Raw genomic sequence first — 11,122 nt, forward strand, 5'->3', positions numbered from 1 at the left:
CCATTATTCTGTATGGAGGGGCTATGTGGGGCCCATTATTCTGTATGGAGGGCTATGCGGGGCCCATTATTCTGTATGGAGGGCTATGTGGAGCCCATTATTCTGTATGGAGGGCTATGCGGGGCCCATTATTCTGTATGGAGGGCTATGCGGGGCCCATTATTCTGTATGGAGGGCTATGCGGGGCCCATTATTCTGTATGGAGGGCTATGCGGGGCCCATTATTCTGTATGGAGGGCTATGCGGGGCCCATTATTCTGTATGGAGGGCTATGTGGGGCCCATTATTCTGTATGGAGGGGCTATGTGGGGCCCATTATTCTGTATGGAGGACTATGTGAGGCCCATTATTCTGTATGGAGGGCTATGCGGGGCCCATTATTCTGTATGGAGGGCTATGTGGAGCCCATTATTCTGTATGGAGGGCTATGCGGGGCCCATTATTCTGTATGGAGGGCTATGCGGGGCCCATTATTCTGTATGGAGGGCTATGCGGGGCCCATTATTCTGTATGGAGGGCTATGCGGGGCCCATTATTCTGTATGGAGGGCTATGCGGGGCCCATTATTCTGTATGGAGGGCTATGCGGGGCCCATTATTCTGTATGGAGGACTATGCGGGGCCCATTATTCTGTATGGAGGGCTATGCGGGGCCCATTATTCTGTATGGAGGACTATGCGGGGCCCATTATTCTGTTTGGAGGGCTATGTGGGGCCCATTATTCTGTATGGAGGACTATGTGAGGACCATTATTCTGTATGGAGGGCTATGTGGGTCCCATTATTCTGTATGGAGGACTATGTGAGGACCATTATTCTGTATGGAGGACTATGTGGGGCCCATTATTCTGTATGGAGGGCTATGTGGGGCAAATTATTCTGTATGGAGGGCTATGCGGGGCCCATTATTCTGTATGGAGGACTATGCGGGGCCCATTATTCTGTATGGAGGGCTATGTGGGGCCCATTATTCTGTATAGAAGAAAGCAGTGGAAAAATCCAGCTGGACTCCAAAGGGATAAATAAAAATGCTTCTTTATTTATATCAACTCGATTAAAAATATATCTGAGGAAGGCGTTCCGCCGAAACGCGTAGTAGTATACATCTGCCATGCATCAGTGTGAACAAGCCGGTGTCTTTACTTGAGAAATGGATATATATTTTTAATCGAGTTGATATAAATAAAGAAGCATTTTTATTTATCCCTTTGGAGTCCAGCTGGATTTTTCCACTGCTTTCTTCTATTATCTTCTCGGCTTGCTGCCGTAATCCGTGCCGGACCAAAGGGGACTAACAGGAGGATATATTCAGGCTTGTCTCTGCAGTGGTGAGCGGTTTTGTTTGTTTTTTGTACTTCATTATTCTGTATGGATCACTATGTGGGACCCATTATTCTGTATGGAGGGCTATGTGGGGCCCATTATTCTGTATGGAGGGCTATGTGGGGCCCATTATTCTGTATGGATCACTATGTGGGACCCATTATTCTGTATGGAGGGCTATGTGGGGTCCATTATTCTGTATGGAGGGCTATGTGGGACCCATTATTCTGTATGGAGGGCTATGTGGGGCCCATTATTCTGTATGGATCGCTATGTTTGGCCCATTATTCTGTATGGAGGGCTATGTGGGGCCCATTATTCTGTATGGATCACTATGTGGGACCCATTATTCTGTATTAAGCACTATGTGGGGCCCATTATTCTGTATGGAGGGCTATGTTTGGCCCATTATTCTGTATGGAGGGCTATGTGGTGCCCATTATTCTGTATGGAGGGCTATGTGGGGCCCATTATTCTGTATGGAGGGCTATGCGGGGCCCATTATTCTGTATGGAGGACTATGTGAGGACCATTATTCTGTATGGATCACTATGTGGGACCCATTATTCTGTATTAAGCACTATGTGGGGCCCATTATTCTGTATGGAGGGCTATGTGGGGCCCATTATTCTGTATGGAGGGCTATGTGGGGCCCATTATTCTGTATGGAGGGCTATGTGGGGCCCATTATTCTGTATGGAGGGCTATGTGGGGCCCATTATTCTGTATGGAGGGCTATGTGGGGCCCATTATTCTGTATGGATCGCTATGTGGGGCCCATTATTCTGTATGGAGGGCTATGTGGGGCCCATTATTCTGTATTAAGCACTATGTGGGGCCCATTATTCTGTATGGATCACTATGTGGGGCCCATTATTCTGTTTGGAGGGCTATGCGGGGCCCATTATTCTGTATGGAGGGCTATGTGAGGCCCATTATTCTGTATGGAGGGCTATGTGAGGCCCATTATTCTGTTTGGAGGGCTATGCGGGGCCCATTATTCTGTATGGAGGGCTATGTGGGGCCCATTATTCTGTATGGAGGGCTATGTGGGGTCCATTATTCTGTATGGAGGGCTATGTGGGGCCCATTATTCTGCATGGAGGGCTATGTGGGGCCCATTATTCTGTTTGGAGGGCTATGCGGGGCCCATTATTGTGTATGGAGGGCTATGTGGGGCACATTATTCTCTATGGAAGACTATGTCAGTTTGACATCCCTGCTCTAGGGGATAAACATGTTGTCCACCTTTTTTTAGGTATATTTTTTTCTTAAATGCATGCATACTTAACTCTGCAAAAAAGGTTGACCAAGATGTAAAATAGCGATTTGTTGACATGAAATTTAAGCTGCGATGTACAGTGACTATGGCTATTTTTGCTGTAATCTAGGATCAAGAACTGTTCTTCTTCCATGAGCTGAGCCCCGGAAGCTGCTTTTTTCTGCCCAAAGGAGCCTTCATCTATAACCAGCTGATCAACTTCATCAGGGTAAGGAGACACACGTCGGTGCATGTACAGATTTGGCGAACTCTTACTTGACACCTAAACTGATGCATCAGAGTTAAAGGGGTTATCAGACATTGGTTATATTTTTGTATGGGGCTAAAACCCTCCAGGCGGGTAGCTGCTGACTTCCTGCCTTTTCTGCCCGGAGTCCTCTCTCTTGACTGAGGCGGTGACTCTCCGGCTTCCGCTGACATCACGTCAACAGAACATTTCCTTTCTCTTCTGCTCTGCGCTGTTGACGGAGGGTCACTACCGACATCATGATGATTGACAGCCGGACCCCTGCTGCCCATCAGCATTTTATAAGCAAAGGAGCGTATCTTGTGGTGCATCTTATACAAGGACTGACACATTCTGAATTTATTTGCATTACATGGCTGCTGTCAAAAAGTTGCGTTTCTTAAAGCGGTAGTTAGCAACTAAGTTTTCTTCAGCGCTCTATTGGGAGACCCAGACGATTGGGGGTATAGCTACTGCCTCCGGAGGCCACACAAAGCACTACACTAAAAAGTGCAAGGCCCCTCCCCTTCTGGCTATACCCCCCCGTGGTATCACGGGTTCTCCAGTTTTCAAGCTTTGTGCGAAGGAGGTCAGACATCCATGCATAGCTCCACAGATTTTAGTCAGCAGTAGCTGCTGACTATTTCGGATGGAAGAAAAGAGGGCCCATATAGGGCCCCCAGCATGCTCCCTTCTCACCCGTTGATGGTGTTGTAAGGTTGAGGTACCTATTGCTGGTACGGAGGCTGGAGCCCACATGCTGCTTTCCTTCCACATCCCCCTGGGGGGCTCTGAGGAAGTGGGATCCTGCCGGCCTCAAAGCTCTGACGCCGGGCTCCATCCACAGACCCATTTGAACCTGCTGGATACGGAGCTGGAGTACCGTTCAGGGACATGGCCCTGCACCATTACAGGTACTCTGTGTCCCCGGACACACAGACACAGCACACTCCAGACTTGCTGGGTGTGCTAGTGCGCCGGGGACAGTAAAGGGTTACAGTCACTGCAGCTTTGCTGAGTGACTTTGTGTATTGGGAACTACCGCGCCGGACGCTCCGGGAGCGGCGGCGCGGCTGGGACTTGTAGTTCGCCGGGGACTGGGCGCCGACCGCGCATTTACGGCGGCGGCGCTTATAAATCCAGTCCCCGGCTTCTGCGGCCTAGTGCCGCTTCGTTCCCGCCCCCTCCCTGTCACTCAGGGAAGGGGACAGACGCTGAGCAATCAGCAGCGCCGAGGGCTGGAGCCTTATTTACATGCTCCAGCCCTCTCACTGCACACTGTCGGACGCCGGATTCCCGCTCTGACTTGGGGCACGCCCACGGCCCGCCCCTCCTCACACGAGCTGGGGAAGACGCCGGCAGCCATTACTGCAGTCCGAGCTCGGACTTTCGGCAACCAGGCAGGACGGTGGCGACCATACACCCGCTTATAGGCGGGCGGTAAGCGGCACACATAGTGCTGACCCCAATATATACTGCAGTGTGTACATGTGTATTTTAACTGCATAGGTCGCTATATGCCCGCTTGGAGAGCGACACATCAGCAGCAGGAAAGCAGGTGTGCTAAGGCACAGGCTTTCTAGGCTGCTTGTATTGCACGTACTGAAGTGTTCATTTGTGTTTATGCTTGTATGCTATACATTGCACTGTACAGTCGCTAGTCTTAGCTATATTCTCCTGGAATGGCTAGACTACAGCAGCAGAAAACCAAGGGTGCTGGGGCACAGGTTTTTTTCTATGCTGCTTGTATTGCATGGGCTGCAGTGTGCATTTGTACTTGTGCTTGTATGCTATACATTGCACTGTATGGTCACTCTTCTGGGCTATATTCCCCTAGATGACTAGTCTACAGCAGCAGAAGAGCAGAGGTGCCAGGGCACAGGCTTCTATGCTGCTTGTATTGCTTGTGCTGCAGTGTTCATTTGTACTTTATGCTTGTATGCTATACATTGCACTGTACGGTCACCAATCTTGGCTATATACTTCTAGATGGCTAGTCGGCAGCGGCAAAAAAGCAACACAGATTTTCAGTGCTGTTTTTACTACATGGGATGCTGTTCATGACACCGTCCCATTGTGTGCATGCTCCCCTGTAGCACTTCGTCTGCCGGGGTCTCTAGCACTTCGTCTGCCGGGGTCTCTACTAGTCGTGGCCAAAGAAACCACCTGTCATCCCTGTCCAAGGACAGGGACGGAGTTGCAGTTTCGACAGATATATTGTCATAAGATAGAGACTTGCAGTCCAGACAGGCCATGGGCAATCTTCCTGACCAACCTCATTTGGAACGGGGGGGTCCCAGGAGGACTCTCTGTATGATAAGGCAGCTCTCCAGGACTTTGATCCTGACATCGCTATCAATCCGGATACACCGGATGGTAACGCCATACGGAATGATCCTATAGCGTCCATCAATGGAAGGTTGGATCTTTCTCCCTCAGCTCCCCCAGTGGAGGAGTCAGCTTCACAGCAGGAGAAGTCCCTTTTCAGTATCTCAAACGGATATTGAGTATTTTTCTGGCCACGCTGACTTCAGAGAAGCAGTCCAGAAACACCACGCTTACCAGATAAGCGTCTTCTCCAAACGTTTTTAAGATACACGTTATCCCTTTTCCCCTGACGTGGTCAAGCGCTGGACCCAGGGTCCAAAGGTGGATTCTCCAATCTCCAGGCTTGCGTCTAGAGCCATAGTTGCACTGGAGATGGGGCTTCACTTAAAGATGCCATTCACAGACAGATGGACTCTGGTTGAAATCTGTCTAGGAGGCTATCGGCGTGTCGGTTGCTCCGGCATTCACAGCCGTATAGGCAACCTAACCTTTTCAGCTGTTCTTGCGCAGCTGGCCTTGAGCACATGTACATCTGTACCGCAGAGGCGTCCGTAACTCCGCAATGTCTGCACTGCGACTTACCCTATTAATGCTGTCCTAAAAGTACAGTCGAGGTTTCGGTCCTTCCCAAGCTCGGGCAGGTCCCAATTGTCCTCGTGCAAAAGGGCTACAAAACCTCAGACGGGCTCAGATTCCGGCCGGGCTCAATCACGCCCAAGGAAGGCAGCCGGAGGAACCGCTACCAAGGCGGTCTCCTCATGACTCTCAGCTCTCTCTCTCTCTCCGCATCCGCGGTTGATGGCAGACTCCCCCGCCTTTGGCGACATTTAGCTGCCACAGGTCACAGACCGGTGGGTGACGGACATTGTGCTCACGTGCACAGGACAGTGTTCTGTTCTCGTCCTCCGACTCCATTCTTCAGAACGGCCCCACCTCCCCACCGAGCAGATGCCCTGCTGCAGGCGGTGGACGCTCTAAGAGCAGAAGGAGTGGTGATCCCTGTCCCCCCTCAGGAACGAGGGCGAGGGTTTGTACTCCAATCTCTTTGTGGCTCCAAAAAAGGACGGCTCCTTCCGTCCTGTTCTGGACCTAAAACTGCTCAATAAGCATGCGAACGCCAGGCGGTTCCGGATGGAATCCCTCCGATCCGTCATTACCTCAATGTCTCGAGGAGACTTCCTTGCCTCAACAGACATCAAAGATGCCTATCTCCACGTGCCAATTGCTACGGAGCACCAACGTTTTCTACGTTTTGTGATAGGAGACGACCATCTTCAGTTCGTAGCTCTGCCATTCGGTCTGGCGACAGCCCCACGGGTGTTCACCAAGGTCATGGCAGCAGTGGTAGCAGTCTTGCACTCTCAGGGACACCCGGTGATCCCTTACTTGGACGATCTACTCGTCAAAGCACCCTCCCTCGAGGCATGACAACGCAGCCTGAATGTTACGCTGGAGACTCTCCAGACTTTCGGGTGGATCATCAATTTGGCAAGGTCAAATCGGTCACCGACTCAATCACTAACGTATCTCGGCATGGAGTTCACACTCTATCAGCGATAGTGAAGCTTCCGCTGAACAAGCAGCGTTCACTGCAAACAGAGGTGCAGTCTTTCCTTCAAGGCCAGTCGCACCCCTTAAGGCGCCTCATGCACTTCCTAGGGAAGATGGTAGCAGCCATGGAGGCAGTTCCCTTTGCGCAGTTTCATCTGCGCCAACTGCAAGGGGACATTCTCCGCCAATGGGACGGGCAGTCAACCTCCCTGGACAGGAAAGTCTCCCTTTCCCAGACGGCCAAGGACTCTCTGCAATGGTGGCTTATTCCCACCTCATTGTCACAGTGAAGATCCTTCCTACCCCCATCCTGGGCAGTGGTCACGACAGATACGAGTCTGTCAGGGTGGGGAGCAGTTTGTCTCCGCCACAGGGCTCAGGGGACGTGGACTCAGCAGGAGTCCACCCTTCAGATCAATGTTCTGGAAATCGGGGCAGGGTATCTTACCCTACTAGCTTTCCAGCAGTGGCTAGAAAGAGAGCAGATCCGAATCCAGTCGGACAACTCCACAGCGGTGGCATACATCAACCACCAAGGAGGGACGCGCAGTCGGCAAGCCTTCCAGGAAGTCCGGCGAATCCTCATGTGGGTGGAGGACACAGCATCCACCATATCCGCAGTTCACATCCCGGGCGTAGAAAACTGGGAAGCAGACTTCCTCAGTCGCCAGGGTATGGACGCAGGGGAATGGTCCCTTCACCCGGACGTGTTTCAGGAAATCTGTCGCCGCTGGGGGGTGCCGGACGTCGACCTAATGGCGTCTCGGCACAACAACAAGGTCCCGGCATTTATGGCACGATCGCGCGATCACAGAGCTCTGGCGGCAGACGCCTTAGTGCAAGATTGGTCGCAGTTCCGGCTCACATATGTGTTTCCACCTCTGGCACTCTTGCCCAGAGTACTGCGCAAAAAATCAGATCCGATTGCAGCCGCGTCATACTCGTCGCCCCAGACTGGCCGAGGAGATCGTGGTACCCGGATCTGTGGCATCTCACGGTCGGCCGACCGTGGTCACTACCAGGCTGGCCAGACTTACTGTCCCAAGGGCCGTTTTTCCATCGGAATTCTGCGGCCCTGAACCTGACTGTGTGGCCATTGAGTCCTGGATCCTAGCGTCTTCAGGATTATCCCAAGGGGTCGTTGCCACCATGAAACAGGCTAGGAAGTCCACCTCTGCTAAGATCTACCACAGAACGTGGAAGATTTTCTTAACCTGGTGCTCGGCTCAGGGAGTGTCTCCCTGGCCATTTGCATTGCCTACTTTTCTTTCCTTCCTGCAATCGGGGTTAGAAAAGGGCTTGTCGCTCGGCTTCCTTAAGGGGGAAGTCTCGGCACTATCCGTGTTTTTTCAGAAGCGTCTAGCACGTCTTTCTAAGGTGCGCACGTCCCTACAGGGGGTCTGTCATATCGTACCCCCGTACAAGCGGCCGTTAGATCCATGGGATCTCAACAGGGTATTAGTTGCTCTCCAGAAGCCGCCTTTCGAGCCTCTGAAGGAAGTTTCCTTTCTCGCCTGTCACAGAAGGTGGCGTTTCTCGTGGCGATCACATCGCTTCGGCGAGTGTCTGAGCTGGCAGCTCTGTCATCCAAGGCTCCCTTCCTGGTGTTCCACCAGGACAAGGTAGTGCTGCGCCCCATTCCGGAGTTTCTCCCTAAGGTCGTATCCTCATTTCATCTTAATCAGGATATATCCTTGCCTTCCTTTTGTCCTCATCCGGTTCACCGGTATGAAAAGGACTTACGTTTGTTAGATCTGGTGAGAGCACTCAGACTCTACATTTCCCGCACGGCGCCCATGCGCCGTTCCGATGCACTTTTTGTCCTTGTCGCTGGTCCGCGCAAGGGGTTGCAGGCTTCTAAAGCCACCCTGGCTCGATGGATCAAAGAACCAATTCTAGAGGCCTACCGTTCTGCGGGGCTTCCGGTTCCTTCAGGGCTAAAAGCCCACTCAACCAGAGCCGTGGGTGCGTCCTGGGCATTACGACACCAGGCTTCGGCTCAACAAGTGTACCAGGCAGCTACCTGGTCCAGTCTGCACACTTTCACCAAGCATTATCAGGTGCATACCTATGCTTCGGCGGATGCCAGCTTAGGTAGAAGAGTCCTGCAGGCGGCAGTGACACCCCCGTAGGGGAGGGCTATTTTGCAGCCCTAACATGAGGTATTTCTTTACCCACCCAGGGACAGCTTTTGGACGTCCCAATCGTCTGGGTCTCCCAATAGAGCGCTGAAGAAGAAGGGAATTTTGTTACTTACCGTAAATTCCTTTTCTTCTAGCTCTTATTGGGAGACCCAGCACCCGCCCTGTTGTCCTTCGGGATGTTTTTGTTGTTTGCGGGTACACATGTTGTTCATGTTGAACGGTTTTTCAGTTCTCCGATGTTACTCGGAGTTAATTTGTTTAAACCAGTTATTGGCTTTCCTCCTTCTTGCTTTGGCACTAAAACTGGAGAACCCGTGATACCACGGGGGGGTATAGCCAGAAGGGGAGGGGCCTTGCACTTTTTAGTGTAGTGCTTTGTGTGGCCTCCGGAGGCAGTAGCTATACCCCCAATCGTCTGGGTCTCCCAATAAGAGCTAGAAGAAAAGGAATTTACGGTAAGTAACAAAATTCCCTTCTTTAGCCTCGTACGAAAAATAAGCAAATTAACCCTTTTAAGCCTGATACTTACAGCATCACATGCCAGTGAAAATGAGTCGCCGCACTGATTAGTCTTGGTTTCATGATGGGAATCCGTTTTATGGACGTCCTGTCACTCACCTTATTGATATGATACATTCAGCCCCTTCCTGGGTGATAACAGAGATAATACCTTTTCTTCAGATGCTCAGCAAAGAGAGATGACATAGAGATTACCTTGGCGTTGGTTTTGGGGCTCTTTTGCATTGCTCAATACAATGGCTATACATCTCTTATATTCCTATTATTCATAGCAGTTCTGCATATTCCATTTTTCATGTTTTTTCACTTTTTCAGATAGTTCATTGTATTTTTCAGTCTAGGATTCCCATAGCAGTTCTGCTTTTCATCATTCCCATATACATTGTGACTAGTGTGCAACTCTTTATCCTATTGTTTAGTTATGTTTTTTGAGTCTTGCACCATGTTCACACCATTGGTGTTCCAGACATACATTCTTTAGATAGAACTAAGGGCCCCCGTACACATTAGAGGGAAGTGATCCTGATTTTGTGGGGTCCCGCATACTATCTTATGTTTATGGGACCTCCCGACTCCTCTAGCGGACAATGTCTAATGGTGAGGCGGACAGAGAAGGAATAAAATTTAATTGTGATGCCTAATCCTCCTCCAAAAAGATTCCCTTGTCCCTACTAGACCCAACTGAGCTGAGCAAGTGTATAAGATCGGGAGGAATAGTCACTGGCCAACAAGTATTTATCCAACCAATATGGAAGGAATACAGACACCTTTTAGGTTTCGTGACCCCAACAATCCCAGCGACTGATTAGCAACCCTGTAATAGACTGTATACGGTGTAGTGCTGTCTCTTAAACCTCTGCTGTTTTGTCCAATAATCTGTCCTGTCTGCCTGCAGCAGGAGCCTCCCCCCATTGCCGGTAGAACAAATCTCATTAAACCGCATCCCTTTTCTTTAAGCCGTACCCCCTCAGCTATTCCCTAACCTAAAATGAAACCCATCAGCAGAAGATTAACCCCGTGTTCTGTGCAGGGTCCTCTGGTGCAGTGACAGAGAGTCATGGCAAGGTCGGGGGTGTAGGTAGCATGCAGATATCATGGTGTTACTGACATGTCTTGTGCTTTGTCTGTTTTTGCCTCTTGTAGCAAGAGTACAGGAAGCGCGGCTTCCAGGAGGTGGTGACCCCCAACGTTTACAACAGCAAACTATGGCAGACGTCCGGGCACTGGCAGCACTACAGCGAGAATATGTTCTCTTTTGAAGTGGAGAAGGAGATTTTTGCTCTGAAGCCAATGAACTGCCCCGGGCACTGGTAGGAGACATCGGACCCAGAGCCGTACATCTAAAATAAGTGGTTGCTTCTTATGTCTGACCCCACAAAGAGCTTGTGTGGGTGATCGGACGTGGCCACCACAGGTGGGATCCATTACTCAGTGGCATTTAGTGGGCACAGCTGCACTGGGTAAGGCCGGCACAGTGACGGGAAGTCTCAGAGATCCCGTGCATTGTAGCCAAATTGCAGATTAGTTGCACAAAACTTGACAATGGGTGCACAGTCACACAATAAAGAATCCAACAGTGTTGCATTTTCTGCATTGGTTGCATGTAGACCTCAATGACGATCACTAAATGCAATGTTGCAGGGTGATGCCATCGTCTTTGTTGTATGATCCGTGTGCTGCCCGTGTATGACTTACCTAGTACAGGTGCCCGGTGTCAGTCATGTGCCAGTGGCGCCCCCTTTTCTGTATT

The 11,122-nt window shown here is 50.7% G+C and overlaps 1 protein-coding gene across 1 annotated transcript in view; it reads left to right on the plus strand.

Annotated features, from left to right (window-relative positions):
• Positions 1-11,122, plus strand: part of TARS1 (threonyl-tRNA synthetase 1) — a 66,082-nt gene that overhangs the window by 27,062 nt on the left and 27,898 nt on the right. Inside the window, exons 10-11 of the mRNA XM_075328287.1 lie at positions 2,714-2,812; positions 10,516-10,682. Of these exons, the coding sequence (XP_075184402.1) occupies positions 2,714-2,812; positions 10,516-10,682 (266 nt within the window). The remainder of the gene's footprint in view (positions 1-2,713; positions 2,813-10,515; positions 10,683-11,122) is intronic.

Source organism: Anomaloglossus baeobatrachus, chromosome 1 (assembly GCF_048569485.1).
Source record: "Anomaloglossus baeobatrachus isolate aAnoBae1 chromosome 1, aAnoBae1.hap1, whole genome shotgun sequence".
Lineage (NCBI taxonomy): Eukaryota > Metazoa > Chordata > Amphibia > Anura > Aromobatidae > Anomaloglossus > Anomaloglossus baeobatrachus.